Here is a 24,092-nt window from a genome sequence, read left to right as displayed (position 1 = left end):
TCCGTGGTCACCAGGACCCAGTCCTGAATGCCGAATCTGCGGCCCTCTAGAAGATGAGCACTCTGCAACCACCACAGGAGGGACACCCTTGTTCTTGGTGACAGGGTTATCCGCTGATGCATCTGAAGATGCGACCCGGACCATTTGTCCAGCAGGTCCCACTGGAAAGTTCTTGCGTGGAATCTGCCGAATGGGATTGCTTCGTAGGAAGCCACCATTTTACCCAGAACCCTTGTGCATTGATGCACTGAGACTTGGCTCGGTTTTAGGAGGTTCCTGACTAGCTCGGATAACTCCCTGGCTTTCTCCTCCGGGAGAAACACCTTTTTCTGGACTGTGTCCAGGATCATCCCTAGGAACAGAAGACGAGTCGTCGGAACCAGCTGCGATTTTGGAATATTGAGAATCCAATCGTGCTGCCGCAACACTACCTGAGATAGTGCTACACCGACCTCCAACTGTTCCCTGGATCTTACCCTTATCAGGGAATCGTCCAAGCAAGGGATAACTAAAATTCCCTTCCTTCGAAGGAATATCATCATTTCGGCCATTACCTTGGTAAAGACCCGGGGTGCCGTGGACCATCCATACGGCAGCGTCTGAACTGATAGTGACAGTTCTGTACCATAAACCTGAGGTACCCTTGGTGAGAAGGGTAAATTTGGACATGAAGGTAAGCATCCTTGATGTCCCGAGACATCATGTAGTCCCCTTCTTCCAGGTTCGCAATCACTGCTCTGAGTGACTCAATCTTGAATTTGAACCTCTGTATGTAAGTGTTCAAAGATTTTAGATTTAGAATCGGTCTCACCGAGCCGTCCGGCTTCGGTACCACAACAGTGTGGAATAATACCCCGTTCCCTGTTGCAGGAGGGGTACCTTGATTATCACCTGCTGGGAATACAGCTTGTGAATGGCTTCCAAAACTGTCTCCCTGTCAGAAGGAGACATCGGTAAAGCCCACTTTAGGAAACGGCGAGGGGGAGACGTCTCGAATTCCAATTTGTACCCCTGAGATATCACCTGAAGGATCCAGGGGTCTACTTGCGAGTGAGCCCACTGCGCGCTGAAATTCATTGAGACGGGCCCCCCACTGTGCCTGATTCTGCTTGTAAAGCCCCAGCGTCATACTGAGGGCTTGGCAGAGGCGGGAGAGGGTTTCTGTTCCTGGGAACTGGCTGATTTCTGCAGCCTTTTTCCTCTCCCTCTGTCACGGGGCAGAAATGAGGAACCTTTTGCCCGCTTGTCCACGAAAAGACTGCGCCTGATAATACGGCGTCTTCTCATGTTGAGAGGCGACCTGGGGTACAAACGTGGATTTCCCAGCTGTTGCCGTGGCCACCAGGTCTGAAAGACCGACCCCAAATAACTCCTCCCCTTAATAAGGCAATACTTCCAAATGCCGTTTGAAATCCGCATCACCTGACCACTGTCGTGTCCATAACCCTCTACTGGTAGAAATGGACAACGCACTTAGACTTGATGCCAGTCGGCAAATATTCCGCTGTGCATCACGCATATATAGAAATGCATCTTTTAAATGCTCTATAGGCAAAAATATACTGTCCCTATCTAGGGTATCAATATTTTCAGTCAGGGAATCCGACCACGCCAACCCAGCACTGCACATCCAGGCTGAGGCGATTGCTGGTCGCAGTATAACACCAGTATGTGTGTAAATACATTTTAGGATACCCTCCTGCTTTCTATCAGCAGGATCCTTAAGGGCGGCCATCTCAGGAGAGGGTAGAGCCCTTACAAGCGTGTGAGCGCTTTATCCACCCTAGGGGGTGTTTCCCAACGCACCCTAACCTCTGGCGGGAAAGGATATAATGCCAATAACATTTTAGAAATTATCAGTTGTTATCGGGGGAAACCCACGCATCATCACACACCTCATTTAATTTCTCAGATTCAGGAAAACTACAGGTAGTTTTTCCTCACCGAACATAATACCCCTTTTTGGTGGTACTCGTATTATCAGAAATGTGTAAAACATTTTTCATTGCCTCAATCATGTAACGTGTGGCCCTACTGGAAGTCACATTTGTCTCTTCACCGTCGACACTGTAGTCAGTATCCGTGTCGGCGTCTATATCTGCCACCTGAGGTAACGGGCGCTTTAGAGCCCCTGACGGCCTATGAGACGTCTGGACAGGCACAAGCTGAGTAGCCGGCTGTCTCATGTTCACCACTGTCTTTTATACAGAGCTGACACAGTCACGTAATTCCTTCCAACAGTTCATCCACTCAGGTGTCGACCCCCTAGGGGGTGACATCACTATTACAGGCAATCTGCTCCGTCTCCACATCATTTTTCTCCTCATACATGTCGACACAAACGTACCGACATACAGCACACACACAGGGAATACTCTGATAGAGGACAGGACCCCACTAGCCCTTTGGGGAGACAGAGGGAGTGTTTGCCAGCACACACCAGAGCGCTATATATATACAGGGATAACCTTATATAAGTGTTTTTCCCCTTATAGCTGCTGTATCTTTAATACTGCGCGTAATTAGTGCCCCCCCTCTCTTTTTTAACCCTTTCTGTAGTGTAGTGACTGCAGGGGAGAGCCAGGGAGCTTCCCTCCAACGGAGCTGTGAGGGAAAATGGCGCCAGTGTGCTGAGGAGATAGGCTCCGCCCCCTTATCGGCGGCCTTATCTCCCGTTTTTCTATGTATTCTGGCAGGGGTTAAATGCATCCATATAGCCCAGGAGCTATATGTGATGTATTTTTTTGCCATCTAAGGTATTTTTATTGCGTCTCAGGGCGCCCCCCCCAGCGCCCTGTACCCTCAGTGACCGGAGTGTGAAGTGTGCTGAGAGCAATGGCGCACAGCTGCGGTGCTGTGCGCTACCTTATTGAAGACAGGACGTCTTCTGCCGCCGATTTTCCGGACCTCTTCTGCTCTTCTGGCTCTGTAAGGGGGACGGCGGCGCGGCTCTGGGACCCATCCATGGCTGGGCCTGTGATCGTCCCTCTGGAGCTAATGTCCAGTAGCCTAAGAAGCCCAATCCACTCTGCACGCAGGTGAGTTCGCTTCTTCTCCCCTTAGTCCCTCGATGCAGTGAGCCTGTTGCCAGCAGGACTCACTGAAAATAAAAAACCTAATTTAAACTTTTACTCTAAGCAGTTTAGGAGAGCCACCTAGATTGCACCCTTCTCGTTCGGGCACAAAAATCTAACTGAGGCTTGGAGGAGGGTCATAGGGGGAGGAGCCAGTGCACACCAGCTAGTCCTAAAGCTTTTACTTTTGTGCCCAGTCTCCTGCGGAGCCGCTATTCCCCATGGTCCTTTCGGAGTTCCCAGCATCCACTAGGACGTCAGAGAAACACCCTATATGTCAGTATATAGAGGTGAGATCATTCTGACCACAGTGCACCTGATTTGAGGGTCAGAACAGGACTGACATTACACAGAAAAGTCAGCACACATACTAGCAGTCAGGCACATGTTAAAGCATTAGACATTGTCATATGAGAATACAACCTCCATAATAACTTATACATAAGTAGGAAAATTGTACTTCTGTTTTAACTGGTTCTAATTTCAACATAACATGCAGAAAACACAGTAATATACAGGTCTCATATGCAATAGGTACTAAAAATTAACAGTGCATACTAAAAAGTAGAAGGAATTTTTAGTACTGTATACCCTGCCTCCAGGGAGCGGGATACAGGGAGACTCACCACACTTCCATATCCAAGCAAAGACGCTCGTAAGACGCTGAGTGGATTCAGACGCTACTGGTGTACACTGCCGCTCTTGGTAACTGATAACGGACACGGACGCTCACCAACGGACACGGACGCTGAGCGACTCCACGTGTATGCAGACGCTAAAGGCCTGCGACTCGGTCTGGGCGGGTTTATATCCAGTGTACACAACCGCAGCGTCTAAGCTGCGACCGAGTACCCTCGTGGTAGCGTCTGAGTCGGAAGTGAGGTCATTCAGTTCATGAAACGAGAGACACGCGGGAACTGGCCATGAACTCGGAGGAGGGGCGGCCAGGAGAGCGTCTGAAACCTCCTGTTGACTTAAACTCCCAGGATCGCGGCCTCTACCTAGTCCTGGCGCCTATGATCCCCGGAGCGTAGCGCTGTCACACTCGAGATGTTCGGCGCATCAACACACTGTTTGTAGTCTCCACCAAATCAGTGTAGCTGTGTCCTGACCCCTCTAGTAAGAGGAAGTCCATAGACTCACCGTCTCCCCATGCTCCGGCCACAGCCTGGTTACGTCTGCTGGACCTGCTAGAACATCCGACACAGACGCCCGTCGAGACAGCACTGTACCGCGGAGGTAAGCGTTGTTGCGACCCAGTGGGGAGTTGTTGGAGCGACTCTGTCTAATATGCGTTAAAGACGCTGTTAAGAGAAGTCGCTCAAAAACCAAAACAGTAAGTCTATAAAAATAAATTAATGAAAACTTAAGGATGCTTTCACAGCAGCCCTGTGACCATGCGGCTTCCTGCCGCACCAAGCAAAAAACTGATCTGACTGAGTCAGTGGGCGGGACTATATAGTGGAGGCCCCAATGCATCCTGGGAGGCCAGAAAGCTCGTGACCGTGTTGGTGCCATTTTCGCTGTCGCTCGACAATATCCCAATGTTATCCTGTGGATAATCCTGTGGACCCAGCCAGAGAAACCTTGCCTATCAGAAGATCTATTAGGTGTAACACCTGATGCAGCTCGGTTCCGGTATGAATGGTCGACCATGTAATGGTCGACAGTCATTAGGTCGACCACTATTGGTCGACATTGACATGGTCAACATGGACACATGGTCGACACATGAAAGGTCGACACATGAAAAGGTCGACAGGAGTTTTTTTACTTTTTTGGGTGTTGTTTTTTGCGTAAAGTGACTGGGAACCCCAATTAGTGCACCGCGTCCCCTCGCATGGCTCGCCATGCTTCGGGCATGGTGCCTTCGCTCCGCTACCGCTTCGCTCGGCACAGATTACCGTTCCAATCGTAGTCCACGTGGATCGTAAAGTATGGAAAAGTCCCCCCCCCAAAAAAAACAGTTCAAAATCTTATGTCGACCTTTTCACATGTCGACATTTCATGTGTCGACCATGTGTCCATGTCGACCATGTCAATGTCGACCAATAGTGGTCGACCTAATGACTGTCGACCATATCATGGTCGACCATCTGAACGGATACCATGCAGCTCAGTGGCTTGTTATGTGGGTGCAGCATTGTAACTTTCCTCTCTTGTTAAGAAATAACTGTGTTGGACCCCTTAAAATTAGAGATTCTGATTTACTTGGTTCTTTTCGCCAAACTAGCGCAAGTTTGGATTTATATTATTGGCTATCCAAAACACGTGAGAGCCGATAGCCAATAAGATACTGTTTTTGAGATCAGAGTAAAACCAGGTAAATCCGAACCCGCTCATCTCTTCTTAAAATACAATGTGACCACTAACCATGGGCCCCATTTATCAATGATACATAACCCTTTTAGCACTCACTAAAGGGGTTATGTCCTACTTTCAGCATGTATAAAAACAGTGCTAAACTAAGGTTACTGTTGTTTGCACATGTACCACTCTTGCCAACTATATATGTGAAGCTTCCTGGCATTGCTGGATCCCCACCAGGTGAAAGCGAAATGCACATAAGCAGACTGGTTGTTGCGCATGCGTATGACTCAGAAGCACATCGCTGGCAGCGTTAGGCCAGCAACTGAGTGGAGGACGCTGCTTTGGAGGGAGACATAGCTTGACCTCGCTCAGTGCTTAAAGTGGTCCTAGAGAGGTGGTGGTACTCACCCCCTCTCCCCCAGCGCCCATCCAATAAAGGTATTGGGGCGTGGTCTAAAAAAGAAAGGGGCGTGGTCACACAATAGTAATAATGCCCACAGTAGTAGCACCCCTAATACACATAATGATGACAGCAGTAGCACCCCGTAATACACAATGCCCACAGCAGTAGCGCACCTTTTACAATGCCCACAGTAGTAGTGCTCCTTATGCAATGTCCACTGTACTGGTAGTGCCCCTTATATAGAGCCCATAGTAGTGGTGCCCCTTATGCAATGCCCCCAGTAGTAATGCCCCTTATGTCCCCAGGAGTGATGCCCCTTATGAAGTGCCCCCTTTACAATGCCCTCATTAGTAGTGCCACTATTAGTAATGCCCTTAATGGTAATGCCCCTGTGTAGTATTGTCCCCAGTAGTAATGTCGCCAGTAGTAATGCCCCCAGTCGTTTAGCCCATGTAGTTTAGCCCCATGTAGTTTGCCCCAAGTAGTAATTCCCCCCAGTAGTAATGCGCCCCTGTAGTTATGCCCCCAGTAGTAATGCCCCCAGTAGTAATGCCCCCCTGTAGTAATGCCCCCAGTAGTAATGCGCCCCTGTAGTTTAACCCCAGGTAGTTTGCCCCAAGTAGTAATGCCCCTGTAGTTATACCCCCAGTAGTACTGTGCCCCTGTAGTTATGCCCTCCGTAGTAATGCGCCCCTGTATGTTTGCCCCCAGTAGTTTGCCACAAGTAGTAATGCCCCCAGTAGCTTGCCCCTTTGTAGTTAGCCCCTGTAGTTTAGCCCCCCTGTAGTTATGCCACCAGTAGTAGTTACACACGTTTAAAAAAAAACAAAAAAACACCATTCTTACCAATCCCCGCTTCCGCTGTGATCCTCCTGGCGGTCCGCTTCACTCTGCTCCCCAGCACTATGAGAGAGATGTCTTCACGTCTCTCTCATAGCGCGCATTGACAGAGCCGGGAGCCGGAAGCAGGAGCTCAGTAGTGAGCTCCTGCCGCCAGCTTCGGGAGAGCCGGGCACCGCTGATAACACAATCTCAGCGGGCGCCCGGCACCTCCCTGCGGCGCCGGCACACATCAGGTTAGGTGAGCCGGAGGAGGCTGAACGCCATTCTGGCTCACTTTAACCCCTGACCTTGCCGGAGTAGTAATGCTGAATACCAGCTGTATATTCATTAGTATCACATTGATATTAAACACTGCACACTGCACTATTTAGGTCATGGACTACAAAAAGACCTTCCTTCCCCAGTGACCTGCATGTTTTACTATCACCACCACATTATCTTACTCAGGAACTGAAGGTGAAATTGGGATGATCTTTCCGCACACAGTGGGGTATATTTACTAAGCTCCCGATTTTGACCGAGATGCCGTTTTTTCATCAAAGTGTCATCTCGGTCAATCTCGGTCATTTACTAAACACTAATCACGGCAGTGATGAGGGCATTCGTAATTTTTTGCTAGTTCAGGTAAAAAATTACGAATGAATACACCATCGGTCAAATTACGCCTGTTTAGATACGAATCTCGGTCATTTACTAAGCAAAAAAACACAAAACACTGCCGTGAAAAATTACAATTCGCAAAAAAGTCCTAAAAAAAAACAGACCTGCTTTTTTTATTCGTGATTTGAGATGCATGCAGGGATCCATGAGATCCGTGCATGTATATCAATGGGAAGGGGTGGGAAAGTGTTTTTTGTTGTTAAAAAAAATTGCGTGGGGTCCCCCCTCCTAAGCATAACCAGCCTCGGGCTCTTTGAGCCGATCCTGGTTGCAGAAATATGGGGAAAAAAATGACAGGGGTTCCCCCATATTTAAGCAACCAGCATCGGGCTCTGCGCCTGGTCCTGGTCCCAAAAATACGGGGGACAAAAAGAGTAGGGGTCCCCCGTATTTTTAAAACCAGCACCGGGCTCCACTAGCTGGACAGATAATGCCACAGCCGGGGGTCACTTTTATACTGCGCCCTGCGGCCGTGGCATCAAAAATCCAACTAGTCACCCCTGGCCGGGGTACCCTGGGGGAGTGAGGACCCCTTCAATCAAGGGGTCCCCCCCCCCAGCCACCCAAGGGCCAGGGGTGAAGCCCGAGGCTGTCCCCCCCCCATCCAATGGGCTGCGGATGGGAGGGCTGATAGCCTTTGTTGAAAAATAAAAGATATTGTTTTTAGTAGCAGTACTACAAGTCCCAGCAAGCCTCCCCCGCATGCTGGTACTTGGAGAACCACAAGTACCAGCATGCGGCGGAAAAACTGGCCCGCTGGTACCTGTAGTACTATTACTAAAAAAATACCCAAAAAAACACAAGACACACACACCGTGAAAGTATAATTTTATTACATACACACATACATACATACTTACCTTAAGTTCCCACGCAGGTCGGTCCTCTTGTCCAGTAGAATCCAAGGGGTACCTGTTGAAAAAATTATACTCACGAGATCCAGTGGTCCAGGCTCCTCGGCAAATCCAGGGTTAATCCACGTACTTGAATAAAATAAAAAAACGCTGTCACGACCACGAACTGAAAGGTGACCCATGTTTGCACATGGGTCACCTTGCCCCGAATGCCAGAAACCCACTTTGCCTTCTGGCTAAGTGGGTTTCTTCAGCCAATCAGGGAGTGCCACGTTGTAGCACTCTCCTGATCAGCTGTGTGGTCCTGTCCTCACTGACAGGCAGCACACGGCAGTGTTACAATGTAGCGCCTATGCGCTACATTGTAACCAATGATGGGAACTTTCTGCTCAGCGGTGACGTCACTTTAGGTCAACCGCAGGGCAGAAAGTTCCCATCATTGGTTACAATGTAGCGCATAGGCGCTACATTGTAACACTGCCGCGTGCTGCCTGTCAGTGAAGACAGGAGCACACAGCTGATCAGGAGAGTGCTACAACGTGGCACTCCCTGATTGGCTGAAGAAACCCACTTAGCCAGAAGGCAAAGTGGGTTTCTGGCATTCGGGGCAAGGTGACCCATGTGCAAACATGGGTCACCTTTCAGTTCGTGGTCGTGACAGCGTTTTTTTTATTTTATTCAAGTACGTGGATTAACCCTGGATTTGCCGAGGAGCCTGGACCACTGGATCTCGTGAGTATAATTTTTTCAACAGGTACCCCTTGGATTCTACTGGAGAAGAGGACCGACCTGCGTGGGAACTTAAGGTAAGTATGTATGTATGTGTGTATGTATGTATTTAATAAAATTATACTTTCACGGTGTGTGTGTCTTGTGTTTTTTTGGGTATTTTTTTAGTAATAGTACTACAGGTACCAGCGGGTCAGTTTTTCCGCCGCATGCTGGTACTTGTGGTTCTCCAAGTACCAGCATGCGGGGGAGGCTTGCTGGGACTTGTAGTACTGCTACTAAAAACAATATATTTTATTTTACAACAAAGGCTATCAGCCCTCCCATCCGCAGCCCATTGGATGGGGGGGGACAGCCTCGGGCTTCACCCCTGGCCCTTGGGTGGCTGGGGGGGGGGGACCCCTTGATTGAGGGGGTCCCCACTCCCCCAGAGTACCCCGGCCAGGGGTGACTAGTTGGATTTTTGATGCCACGGCCGCAGGGCACTATATAAAAGTGACCCCCGGCTGTGGCATTATCTGTCCAGCTAGTGGAGCCCGGTGCTGGTTTTAAAAATACGGGGGACCCCTACTCTTTTTGTCCCCCGTATTTTTGGGACCAGGACCAGGCGCAGAGCCCGATGCTGGTTGCTTAAATATGGGGGAACCCCTGTCATTTTTTTCCACATATTTCTGCAACCAGGATCGGCTCAAAGAGCCCGAGGCTGGTTATGCTTAGGAGGGGGGACCCCACGCATTTTTTTTTAAAAAATTACATTGTTTACTTTAAAAAAAAAAAACCCAGCACGGATCACACAAATCCGGCCGAGATTGATTGTAAAAAAAACCGGCAGTGTTTTGCTAATCACTGCCGTTAAATTAGGTAAAAAAACACGAATGACATCGACATCGGAAGCAAAGAAAAACACGAATACGACAGCTTAGTAAATTAGTCGTAATCCATTCAAAAAGTTGCAGTTTTACACTGTCGATGTCATTCGTGATTGAACTTTGACCTTTTTTCGGAAATTACGAATCTTAGTAAATAAACCCCAGTGTATGTAGTTTTCACTATACTATTTAATACACTGACAATTAATACTCTGACACTTCTGTGCACGCTGACCTTAGCTATCTGAAATGTATACAGCTCTGTATCTGTGCAGGTGGTGACTGGACAGAGCTCTGTGCAATCACCTGTTTCCACCTTCCCTACACAACCATGGGGGTAATTCCAAGTTGATCGCAGCAGGACATTTTTTAGCAGTTGGGCAAAACCATGTGCACTGCAGGGGGGGCAGATATAACATGTGCAGAGAGAGTTAGATTTGGGTGGGTTATTTTGTTTCTGTGCAGGGTAAATACTGGCTGCTTTATTTTTACACTGCAAATTAGATTGCAGATTGAACTCACCACACCCAAATCTATCTCTCTCTGCACATGTTATATCTGTCCCCCCTGCAGTGCACATGGTTTTGCCCAGTTGCTAACAGAATTCCTGCTGCGATCAACTTGGAATTACCCCCCATGTCCATCACATAAGCATTCCATTGCTAATGTGGGCTCACTGTGGGGTATATTTACTAAAATTCGTATTTTCCCGTTTGAGGTCAAAGTTCAATCACGAATGACATCGAAAGTGTAAAGTTGCAACTTTTTGAATTTATTACGGCTAATTTACTAAGCTGTCGTATTCTGCAGTGTCGGATTTACCGATGTCGATGTCATTCGTTTTTTTAGGCAGTGTTTTACGTGAGTGACTTGTAAAACACTGCCGACTTTAGCACAATGAATCTCGGCCGGATCTGAGAGATCCGTGCTGGGCTTCATTGTGCACCTTTTAAAAAATTGTAATCAGTGTTAAAATCCAAAAAAAATTTGCGTGGGGTCCCCCCTCCTAAGCCAAACCAGCCTCGGGCTCTTTGAGCCGGTCCTGGTTGCAAAAATATGGGGGGGGGAAATGTCAGGGGTTCCCCCATATTTAATCAACCAGCACCGGGCTCTGCGCCTGGTCCTGGTTCCAAAAATACGGGGGACAAAAAGTGTAGGGGTCCCCCGTATTTCTGAAACCAGCACCGGGCTCCACTAGCCAGATACATAATGCCACAGCCGGGGGACACTTTTATCTAGGTCCCTGCGGCCCTGGCATTACATAACCAACTAGTCACCCCTGGCCGGGGTACCCTGGAGGAGTGGGGACCCCTTCAATCAAGGGGTCCCCCCCCTCCAGCCACCCAAGGGCCAGGGGTGAAGCCCGAGGCTGTCCCCCCCATCCAAGGGCTGCGGATGGGAGGCTGATAGCCGTTTTGTCAAAAAATGAATATTGTTTTTAGTAGCAGTACTACAAGTCCCAGCAAGCCTCCCCCGCAAGCTGGTACTTGGAGAACCACAAGTACCAGCATGCGGAGGAAAACCGGGCCCGCTGGTACCTGTAGTACTACTACTAAAAAAATACCCCAATAAAAACATAAAACACACACCTTGAAAGTATAACTTTAATACATACATCCACACCTCCATATACACATACTTACCTATGTTCACACGAGGGTCGGTCCTCTTCTCCATGTAGAATCCATGGGGTACCTGTTGAAAAAAATTATACTCACAAAATCCAGTGTAGAAGGCTCCTCTTTTAATCCATTTGTAATCCAGGTACTTTGCAAAATAACAAAACGGACACCCGACCTCGCACTGAAAGGGGCCCCATGTTTTCACATGGGACCCCTTTCCCCGAATGCCAGAAACCCCCTCTGACTTATGTCTAAGACGGTTCCATCAGCCAATCAGGGAGCGCCACATTGTGGCACCCTCCTGATTGGCTGTGTGCTCCTGTAGTGTATGACAGGCAGCACACGGCAGTGTTACAATGTAGCGCCTATGCGCTCCATTGTAACCAATGGTGGGAACTTTGTGGTCAGCGGTTGACCGAAAGTAACCTCACCGCTGACCACAAAGTTCCCACCATTGGTTACAATGGAGCGCATAGGCGCTACATTGTAACACTGCCGTGTGCTGCCTGTCATACACTACATGAGCACACAGCCAATCAGGAGGATGCCACAACGTGGCGTTCCCTGATTGGCTGATGGAACCGTCTTAGACATAAGTCAGAGAGGGTTCCTGGCATTCGGGGAAAGGGGTCCCATGTGAAAACATGGGGCCCCTTTCAGTGCGAGGTCGGGTGTCCGTTTTGTTATTTTGCAAAGTACCAGGATTACAAATGGATTAAAAGAGGAGCCTTCTACACTGGATTTTGTGAGTATAATTTTTTTCAACAGGTACCCCATGGATTCTACATGGAGAAGAGGACCGACCCTCGTGTGAACATAGGTATGTGTATATGGAGGTGTGGATGTATGTATTAAAGTTATACTTTCAAGGTGTGTGTCTTATGTTTTTATTGGGGTATTTTTTTTAGTAGTAGTACTACAGGTACCAGCGGGCCCGGTTTTCCACCGCATGCTGGTACTTGTGGTTCTCCAAGTACCAGCTTGCGGGGGAGGCTTGCTGGGACTTGTAGTACTGCTACTAAAAACAATATTCATTTTTTGACAAAAAGGCTATCAGCCTCCCATCCGCAGCCCTTGGATGGGGGGGACAGCCTCGGGCTTCACCCCTGGCCCTTGGGTGGCTGGAGGAGGGGGACCCCTTGATTGAAGGGGTCCCCACTCCTCCAGGGTACCCCGGCCAGGGGTGACTAGTTGGTTATGTAATGCCAGGGCCGCAGGGACCTAGATAAAAGTGTCCCCCGGCTGTGGCATTATGTATCTGGCTAGTGGAGCCCGGTGCTGGTTTCAGAAATACGGGGGACCCCTACGCTTTTTGTCCCCCGTATTTTTGGAACCAGGACCAGGCGCAGAACTCGGTGCTGGTTGTTTAAATATGGGGGAACCCCTATAATTTTTCCCCCCATATTTTTTCAACCAGAGCCGGCTCAAAGAGCCCGAGGCTGGTTTTGCTTAGGAGGGGGGACCCCACGCATTTTTTTTTTAAATTAACACTTTCACACCCCTTCCCACTGAAAAACATGCACGGATCTCATGGATCTGTGCATGCCTATCCAAACACGGGGGGAAAAAGCAGGTCTGTTTATTTTTAGCACTTTTTCACGAATTGTATTTCAGCACGGCAGTGTTTGGCTATTGTAAGCAGTGTTTGTGATTTGCACTTTTTAGTAAATTACCGATTTCTACCAAATTGCAGGCGTATTTGACCAATGGTGTATTGATTCGTGATTTTTTCCTAGGACTTCCAAAATATTACGAATGCCCTCATCACTGCCGAGATTTTTGCTTAGTAAATTCCCGAAATGACACTTTGAAGAAAAAACGTCATCTCGGTCAAAATCGGGACCTTAGTAAATATACCCCTGTGTGTTGTTTATGTGATGCACAATATATGAAATGCCTATATTAGAAGGCTATGTTACACACATTTATGTATGATGTTAAACGAGTTAAGCAAGTAACCTTAACCAACTTCCATCAATACTATAATAACAAGCACTGCTGCCTCTGAAATACACTGATGTCTTATTTAAAGTACTGTTCATGGATAGCATAGATTGGACTGACTGGCTATTTTCCAAATACAGATTTATAGATTTTTACAAATGTTTGCTTTTCCAACCATGGTCCTCAAGGCAGTCTAACAGTCCAGGTTTTAAGGATATCCATACTTGAGCATAGCTGATGTAATTAGAACCTCAGTTATTTTGATTTGCCCATCTGTGCTCAAGCATGGATATCACTAAAACCTGGACTGTTAGTGTGCCTCGAGGAACAAGGATGGGAAACACTGCTGTACCACCAAGGAGCTTCTCACGGCAATAGCTTCATAGCAGTCTGTAGTAGTCGTCAATTGCTTTACAATGGGGGAGACGAATATCAACAAAATGCACCACTACAACTTCAGACCTTCCGCAGATCCTGAGTAACTGCAGAAGCTGCCAGCACCATGCATGTGAGCTCGCTGTAACCACTAGGTAATATACAAGTAAAATAATATATGAAACTATCTCTGTACCTTAAAGAAGCTCTCTCGATCTTCTGTCCGACACACTTCCATTGTCATCTGGGCAGACTTGCACTGGACGGCGCCTCTGTTTTCCCAGCTATTCTGAGAGCAAAGACATGTTAATGGTTAGTGCTGTCTGTAGGAAATTCCTCTACAATCCACAGAATCCGTCACAACACGCACCCTGCCAAGAGCTTTTCTGTCAACAGTGCCCATCCACTTCTTCCCTAGCACAGCCTCCTCCAGTCTCACCCCTAGCACACATTTGTTAGGCACAGAGACAGGGGCTGTGAGGCCATTAAAGTGAATTTAGTGGTCAGTGACTGGTGTTGGAAGTGCATTTATTGTTTCATGTGTGTTTTTCCTCTTTGCTTTTGCTATAATTATAAAAAAAACATGTTGTATTACAGACCGAGACTGGGAAAATGAGGCACAGAAGGAAAAAAAAGGGGCCAATCACTTTATATCATGCTAAGGCAAAACAATTAATGTTCAGTTACCACAATCTTCCTACCCCAATTTGATAGGCGCCCTACACTTCTACTCCCTGCTATTGGTGACCCTGTTCCGTCCACTGAACTCCAAGTCTGTGGCTTTCTACATGATTCCATTACACTCAACACACCACCACATTATCCATGTCATCCCTAACATAATGTGTCAAGGGGATAAGTCACTGTGGGGCAGATTTATTAAGTTCGGTGAAGTGATAAAGTGGATGGTGATAAAGGACCAGCCAATCAGATCTTAACTACTATGTCACAGGCTGGGTTTGAAAAATGACAGTTAGGAGCTGACTGGCTGGTACTTTATCACCTTCCAATTTATCACTTCACCGTGCTTAATAAATCTGCCCCTGTATGGCACAAGGCTGACCCTCATATCTGCTGTAAGTATGTGAATGATCTGATTGGGTACTGGTGTTCCTTCAGCCACCATTTAAAATCATAGACCCCCTCCCCCCATGTACTCATATAAGCTAAGGATTGAATACACGAGGATAACCAGACTCCAGCAAATGCAGCTTTTAAACATTTTTTAGAACTTTCATTGTGTAGAAAGCTTTTGAATGAAGTAACCTATTAACATCAAGCATATTGACTTAGGAGGACAGTATAATAGGAAAAATATTTCTCTCACAAGCAGACCCCTAGTCTGTTATGTTTGACTTTGATGATGAATCCAGTTCAGACGGAAACCTTTGATGTATTCTACACTTACTTCTATAGCAGGGGTGGCCAACAAGTCAGAAACAAAGAGCCAAAAAATCTTGTTAGGCACGTCAAAGAGCCGACATCAAGCCACAGGCGCACATTCAAAAATAGGGTGTGGCCTTGTTCCTGCTAGGCCACGCCTCTGGTGTAAAATACATTTAAAAAGCCAGATCCACATAAAATACATTTTTAAAGCCAGATCCAACATAAAATACATTTAAAAAGCCACTTCCACATACCCTACTGTGTCACTTCAGCCAACTACTTCATGTGTCACTCCTGCTAGCACACTCCTACAGTATGTCACTACAGCCAGCTCCCCCATGAGTCACTCCTGCCAGCACTCTCCTGTGTCACTCCTGCCAGGACCCTCATGTGTCACTACATCCCCCCCGAAAATACACCTCGTGCCATTGCAGCAGCCCCTTATGTGTCCTCTGTTTGCCAGTGGGTTTCTCACCTCTCTCAGTTCTCAGTCTCCGTAGTGCTGCTGCTGCCTGTCTGGCTGGAGTGCAGCAGTTTCTGGATCTGTTGTGGTCACATGACTTCGAGTGGCGGGAGCCACATTTGAATAAAGAAAGAGCCACATGAGGCTCAAGAGCCACAGGTTGGCCACCGCTGTTCTATAGGGATTATGTACAGTACTGAGATCATTGTCACTTAACCTTCTTATAGCATGATAGGAAATGGGAGTAGAAACTGCAAATACAGATACTTGGGAATACTTTCAAAAGTCAGAAATTTGACCAACATATATTAATGGGCTACGCATTTTTTACTTAACCTGTGTCACATATGGTACCAACTTCTTAGGGATATAGGGCCTAATTCAGACCTAGTCGCTGCAGCGGCAGCGATCGCAGGCTGAAGCCCTGTGCTGTGAGCGCATGCGCAGCAGCCGCACTGTGAGATGCGAAGGCATCTCACTGGTTTGATCGCCTCTGCTTGATTGACAGGCAGAAGCGGTCGCGGGGTGCGTCGGTGGCGTTTTTCGGGGCACAGTCTGGACAACAAAGGCGTGTCTGGACCGTTTGCAGGGTGGCCCGCGGTGGCTGCGTGGCGTTACATGCAGCCTCTGTGGCCAAAAACATGGTGGGTAGCCAGCCGCCTGCCTTCACAGCTAGGCTGCGTAGGCATGGGACTACTCAGCAGGTGCGAAAGTATGTCTGCTAGTGGTAGGGCCTGACATGTGGGGCTTACTAGCCCCATGCTGGGCGTCCCCGTCCCCCCATGTCAAAGAATTTGATCGTAGATGTGCGTTCTTTCGCACATCTACGATCAGCTCTGAATTAGGCCCATATTTACTAATGAGCGATGTGTGACAGCTGTTGATAATCAGCAGATTTGACCAATGGATTTCAAATGGCAACTGTAATAAATGGTATACCAGGCTTGTGTAGAACGTATTACAGTTGCCACTCAAACGTTCAAAGTCGCCAATCATCTGCAGCTTTGATAAACCGATGGTTAGTCAATTTACCCCTTAATTACTGCTAGACCTCATGATGGATGTCATTGGAAGCTGAGACACCTGCAATTACTTTGATAGAACAATGTGTGTGCTTGCCCAATAATACATGAATACAGTAATATCATTATCAGACATGCCCATACATTAACCAGAAGATGTCTGCTATCAGCTTCTGTGTGCGAATATCTTCTTATTGCCCTAATATGTAACTGATCAGCCCCATAACCCAAGCACTAAGCGGAATAAACTTGGGCAATGTGGACACCCCACAGGCTACATGGGTGATGTTGTGATTCAGCTTAAACAGCAGGATCACCTTTTGTAAAGGCAAAAGTAAACATAATGAAAAAACAAGAAACAAAACTTTACTATATAAAGAAGATATAAAGGGCTCGTTTACGGTGCCATCTGTCTGTAGACCCTATAGGGAAAAATTTACTAAGGTGGGAGTTTTTTTTAGAACTGGTGATGTTGCCTATAGCTACCAATCAGATTCTACTTATCTATTTATCTAGAAGCAGCTAGAGTAGAATCTGATTGGTTGCTATAAGCAACATCATCAGTTCTAAAAAGACTCCCACCTTAGTGATTTCACCCCAATGAGAGCCTTATGGAAACATGTGATCAGTATACATGGTCGTGTATAAATAAAATGGGTTATGCTCGCAAATGTTAATAAGCTAAACTGCAATCTACAAGTAAATCACAATTTTAAAGGAGCTTGTTTAAACCCATATTTACATAATAAATTTATGTTTAACAAGCGATCATAGTACAGTTCTAATTTTTTAAGAGCTTTTCTGGGTTTACTGAAATACCCTTTTGGTCAATTATCCAGATAAAAGTATTTCTTTACGTTTCAAGCTATTACTACAAAAAAAAAAAAAAAAGACGAGTTATGTATGACATATGATCAGCACATTTGGCTATAAACTAAACCACCTGCTGGTATAACATTTTAGTTTTGTTCAATATTTCCATGCACAGACATTCAAAGAACAAAATAAATTGCTAAATCTACAAAGTTGATGATATATCATAATTACGTTGAAAATGTATACCAAACCTATTTATATTATGCACAGTTTGCATCTGTTACATAGGATTACTGGGATGAAAAACAAATATACTAATTGCTGGCGACAAGCCCAAAATGTACAAACCTACTTCTAAAACACCTGTGAGTAATTTTACTTAAAGTAACAGAAATCTGTACGACTAGAGCAAAGGTCACATCTGAAGCCACAACTGTTGTATTGGTGTGGGTCAGCATTGCACTAGGTTGGATATACAACCTATGATGAGACTGAGTTAGTTACGCACACAGGTTATTTTTCTGCATAAATATGACCAAATGTTTTCAGATCTTCATTTAAGTCATATGGGACCTAAATCAAGGTGGATTGCAAACTGTAAAATCTTCCTCTCATGGGCAAAACCATGTGCACTGCAGGCGGGGCAGATGTAACATGTGCAGAGATATTTAGATTTGGGTGGGTGACAGTTTCTGTGCAGGGTAAATACTGGCTGCTTTATATTTACACCGCATATTAGATTTCAGTTTGAACACACCCCACCCAAATCTAACTCTCTCTGCACATGTTTCATCTGTCCCACCTGCAGTGCACTTGGTTTTGCCCATTAGAGGAAGATTTTGCTTTTGCGATCCACTTTGAATTAGGCCCATAATACAGAAAAATATATACTTTTTAATTAGTATATTCATTAAAATGATCGAACAATAAATGTCTTTGTTGGGTAAAAAGTATGTGTGCCTCTAAGATTCCTGCACCCCCTCTAGAGCAGTAATGACGTTTACTGTCATTTTTTATCCATACCGCACATCGGCTTGGAGACCTTGGTCCGTTATTCCATCATTAATTAACCGTTTCAACTAATGGATGTTGGAGTTCTTTCTTGAATTAATTCCAGCTTCTGGCCCTGTCACATCATTTTTATTGGGTAAGATCTTCGACAAAGCCGTTCCAAAACATGTAAATTATTTCTGCTTCAACCAATTTTGTTCTAGACGGACTTGTGATTTTAGGTTTGCTGTCTAGCTGACCCACCTTCTGTTGAGCTTCAGCTCATGAATGTATATGCTGAAGTTCTCCTGTAGATTTTAGAATTCATGGTTCCATCACTGATAACAATCCGTCTTTATCCCATGGCAACACAACAACCACAAACCTTTACACTTCCACCATTGTGTTTAATGGTTGGGATGAGGCTTTTATGTTGTAATACAGCGTTTGTTTTTTCCCAAACATGACATTTTTCATTTAAAACAAAAATTAAAATTTTAGACTCATCCGTCCACAGAACATTCTTCCAGTGGTCTTCTGGCTCATCCAGATGTTTTTCAGAAACTTAGACAGCAGTGTACTTCTCGGAGAATAGTGGCATCCAACTTATGCAAATTATTAAAATTACTCATAAACACTGACAGTGTAAAGCTGGATACACATCTGGCTGACCCGCACACCTATCTAACAATTTATAAGTGCATACACCCTTACCAATTTTCCACTTGATGCGTTGTGCCTGACATCACAACTAGGGGAGCATTTAAACGTGCCTGCCCACTTGAGATGTCAGTCACCGGCGGTCCCTGCAGCAAGTGTACGGGCAGTTGGCGGACACACAGCCAGATTCGCCAATAAATCTTATATAACCACTGCATAGCCAACGCGATCTGTATATGAACAACCTCATTCACAGACCCATTGGGGGTACATACCCACCGATGGGCTCGCGATATGTTGGCCATTTGTTTGAATGGTCAATATATCTGCCAGTGTGTACCCAGCTTAAGAGAGGCCTGAAGATCATGTCTTATTACCCCAAAGTTATTTGTGAGTGGAATATTACATATCTTGCTCTTGGAATGATTTTGGTTAGAGACTCTTGGGCAGTCTTAGAAAATTGTTTGAATTTTCTCCATTACTCCATTATTTGCCTTGCAGTGGATTGGAAAAGGTCAAAAGTCTTAAGAAATCATTTGGTAACCTTTCACAGTCTGTTGGGCCCAGGCAACTCTTTCTCTGAAGTCTTCAGAAATCTCCTTTGCTACCGGCATGGCATGCTTTCACAACCCTGTGTGGTGAAGACCACACTTTTTTATTTCAGACTCCGGTTTATGCCTTTAAAATTAAGCAAGCCCACACAAGATCACAGCTGATTGCCATCCCATTGACACTCCTGACTTTATACAGGAATGTACATCAGAGATGGGCTTCATAATGGCATTTACATTAAAATCGCAGATGGGCGACTGAGAGAAGACGCACCAGCGCGCACCGACGAATTAGTCCCTTAATGTTGGACCATTTTGATCAGTAAGTACATGTTAAATGATATACTTTTGTGTGATGTTCATTTATCGTCTTCTTTTTATCTATTTTTATGACTTAGGTGAACATCTGAAAATATTTAAGATCACATTTATGCAGAAAGTCAGAAGATTCTAATGGGTTCTAGCAACAATGTCAGAATGTTTTCATAATAAGTTAGATATACGTGGCAATTCATCTGCTCAAAATATACCTAACAGCAACAAGCCATGTGACAGCTTTTACCAATAACTGCAGATATTTGGAGAAATAAAGACGTGTACACCGAACAACTTACAATCACATTTAGGTTAGGATGTTTAGTCACATGAGACATGTCACCTGAGTGAAAGTGGGTGTTTAACAAGTAAACTATAGCAGAGAATACAAATACTATAAATATTCTGTTTCACTAATATTTGAGGATGAGATGTGCTCCTCTTAACTATAAAGCTCAGCATCAAAGGCAAAATAGAGCATGTGAGGCCAAAAAGGGGATGTGGCCTCCCTTCAGGGGCGTGACCAGCATTCCTGGAAACGCTCGGCTGCACTGCCGGCTTCACTTCAGTGACAGGAGCCGGGCGCTGTAGATAATGTTACAGCACAGCACAGCACATGGCTCCCTGTCGCTTCTGCGGAGCAATGAATGTGCTCAGTAGCACAGTGGTTAGCATTGTATGTATGCTCAGTGCTGATGTGAGCTTAAAGTTCTCTCTAATGAATTAAAAACACACAGGTAGGTTACATAGCTTCCCCATAAACTTTACCTCATGACTGTGTGCAGTATACACTATAATACAGCTTCCATGAAAAATGTTATCTTGGAACATCAGATTAGCATACGTTATACGGGTTCTTCACATGTGAACTCATTAGGGAAGAGAGCCAAGATACTTTGCTTGAGCAGAGTCATATGTTTTCCTCCATGTAGTTATGTAATCCACTGGCAACATCCAAGCATAATATTAATCTTCGGAAAGTGCAAGTTGCAGTGAGGGCTGAACTTGGTCTGTTCTTTGTTTTTTTGCTGTATACTGACAGCTCAGTAGGGTCCGCACAGAGTCACAGTTACGATTTCAGATGCACACACGGACAGGTGTATTGAAAATGTAGTAGACGTTCCTGAGTGGTGACAGGTACTGTAGGTGCCTTAGCTCATGCACGGAGTGGGTCCGTCATGGGTGTGTTACAGGAGTGTCGCGTGTATGTCAGTGAAAGTGGTTGTGTATACAAACGATTACATAATAGGCCATACACAGATGGAGAAACTGCACCTGCCATAGGACTTTCAATGCTGCGACCGATGGTAGTGTTTAAAGACGCACTTATCGGTATTACAGTGTGTACGGATGCTGAAAGCGGCATCTCAGTCCTTGCACAGTTGGACACACAGATGTACCCAAGGGAAAGACTGCATAGCAGCATTTACATACTGTTGCAGACAGGCGACCACAATAGACGTCATGCAGCTGCAGGCGCTTCTGTGTCCATCGCTGAATCAGGCCCCAAGTGAAATACTACAATAATGTAATATTTCAAATCGAAATTATCAAAAAATGTTCAGTAGTCCTAAAACGCCGGACAATGGGGCCGATTCAGACCTGGACACTGCTATGGCCGCATTCGCAGGCTGAAGCCTGGTGATGGCATCTCACTTGTGCGATCACCTCTGCCTGATTGACAGTCAGAGGCGGTCGGGGGGGGGGCGTTGCGCTGGCATTGGGGGGCATGGTCCGGACAACGCAGACGTGTTGTGGGGTGGGCTGCAGCGGCCGCGTGATGTCACACGCAGCCGCTGCGACCCGAAATATGGCAGGTAGCCGTGAGGGGGAGGGGGGCTGGATCCAGCATGCGGGGCGTCCCCCTGCGGACTTGCCCTGTACTGGGCGCCCCCCCGCATGTCAGAGTGATCGTAGATGTGCTTTTTTTTTAGCACATCTACGATCAGCTCTGAATCGGCCCCAAATGTACCACAGGCAGCTGCATATTAGTTCCTGGGAATATTGTTATTATTACTATTTATATAACAACAACGTATTACGCAGTGATGTGCACTCACACAATATAATTAAGGTATCACAGTACCAGCACCAGGAATAGGGCCAATTTACACTGAGGCAGGCTAACATACAGTAGCAGTGTTCTATGGAATGTGGGAAGGAAACATAGCAATGAGGGACAACGTACAAGAACACAGACAAGAGCATAAAACCAAGCAGGTGCCATCCATACCGGATATATAGATTCATATGAGTTATTATTATTATTATTATTATTATTATTATGATGTTAGTAAGCAAAGGAAAAATGTCAATTGTTGTAAGTAATGCCATATTATAGCTTTGCACAGACTTGTAGGGTGTTGCCAGTTTAATGATTCATAATGTATACAGCTGTCTTTAGAATGTTACTAGTGCTTTTTTTTATAAAAAAGGAGGCGGTACGCAGAATAACCGGTGGCAGAACGCAGAATAACAGGAGGTGGTACGCAGAATAAAAGGTGGTGGTACACAGAATAAAAGGAAGTGGTATGCAGAATAACAGGTGGTGGTACGCAGAATAACAGGTGGTCGTATGCAGAATAACATGAGGTGGTACGCAGAATAAAAGGTGGTGGTACACTGAATAAAAGGAAGTGGTATGCAGAATAACAGGTGGTGGTACGTAGAACAACAGGTAGTGGTATGCAGAATAACAGGTGGTCGTATGCAGAATAACAGGAGGTGGTACGCAGAATAAAAGGTGGTGGTACACTGAATAAAAGGAAGTGGTATGCAGAATAACAGGTGGTGGTACGCAGAACAACAGGTAGTGGTATGCAGAATAACAGGTGGTCGTATGCAGAATAACAGGAGGTGGTACGCAGAATAAAAGGTGGTGGTACACTGAATAAAAGGAAGTGGTATGCAGAATAACAGGTGGTGGTACACAGAATAAAAGGAAGTGGTATGCAGAATAACAGGTGGTGGTACGCAGAACAGGAGGTAGTGGTATGCAGAATAACAGGTGGTCATATGCAGAATAACTGGAGGTGGTATGCAGAATAACAGGTGGTCGTATGCAGAATAACAGGAGGTGGTACGCAGAATAAAAGGTGGTGGTACACTGAATAAAAGGAAGTGGTATGCAGAATAACAGGTGGTGGTACACAGAATAAAAGGAAGTGGTATGCAGAATAACAGGTGGTGGTACGCAGAACAACAGGTGGTGGTATGCAGAATAACAGGTGGTCATATGCAGAATAACAGGTGGCAGTAAGTAGAATAAATGGAGTTGGTATGCAGAATAATTGGTGGCAGTATGCAGAATAATAGGTGGCAGTACGCAGAATAAAAAGAGGTGGTATACAGAATAACAGGTGGTGGTACGCAGAATAAAAAGAGGTGGTATACAGAACAACAGGTGGTGGTACGCAGAATAATAGGTGGCAGTATGCAGAATAAAAGGAGGTGGTATACAGAATAAAAGGTGGCGGTACGCAGAATAAAAGGTGACGGTACTCACCTAAAATTACAATTTGAACCAGATTTATAGCAGATTCTACACACTGGATATATGCGCATACAGTTATTTTAGTAATTTCAAAAATTATTTCATAGATTTTTTAATTAAAAATTTAGAGCAAACATAAGGGTGCCAGTGCTGCGTACCGCTGATTACCCTCACAAGAAAGCACTGGTTACCAGTAATGGCACAGTGAGGTATGTTGAGGTCATTTGTATATTTTAATACTTATTTGCTATGTGAAAACATATTACAGTGCTCCCATTTAACTGAACGCTCTCTACAGACATCTTGCCAAACCTTACATCACCTCTGCCTGTATTTTGATTATTTGATCTCTTTGCTAATTTAATAATCCACTAATTGTTAGAGATGAAGCATGTAGAGTCCATGGCTTTGTTACAGGGAGTAGCAGGGTCCAGATTGAGTTTACCCTTCAGCTGCATTACTAGTAATTCTTCTTGTAGATTTTCCTGCCCTATTCTCCTACAGGGTACACCCCACCTACATTACCCATATTCCTTTTACCTTTCAAACTGTCCAAAATGTTACATTCACATATATAAAACACACATTCCTATATGAAATAAAATGATATAAACGGTGCTGCAGTTACGTCATCCCTCAGTCTTTATGACAGAAAATAACATATAATGATAACACATTAAACAATTAACATTAATTGCAATCCTCCAAATAGT

General features: G+C 45.6%; 1 protein-coding gene across 1 annotated transcript in view; it reads right to left on the bottom strand.

The window, feature by feature from the left end:
- Positions 1 to 24,092, bottom strand: part of RIN2 (Ras and Rab interactor 2) — a 333,537-nt gene that overhangs the window by 189,643 nt on the left and 119,802 nt on the right. Inside the window, exon 2 of the mRNA XM_063918164.1 lies at positions 13,880 to 13,972. Coding sequence (XP_063774234.1) covers positions 13,880 to 13,927 — 48 coding nt within the window. The 5' untranslated portion in view covers positions 13,928 to 13,972. The remainder of the gene's footprint in view (positions 1 to 13,879; positions 13,973 to 24,092) is intronic.

Source organism: Pseudophryne corroboree, chromosome 4 (genome assembly GCF_028390025.1).
Source record: "Pseudophryne corroboree isolate aPseCor3 chromosome 4, aPseCor3.hap2, whole genome shotgun sequence".
Classification (NCBI taxonomy): domain Eukaryota; kingdom Metazoa; phylum Chordata; class Amphibia; order Anura; family Myobatrachidae; genus Pseudophryne; species Pseudophryne corroboree.
This window is presented reverse-complemented; position numbering and strand designations above follow the sequence as displayed.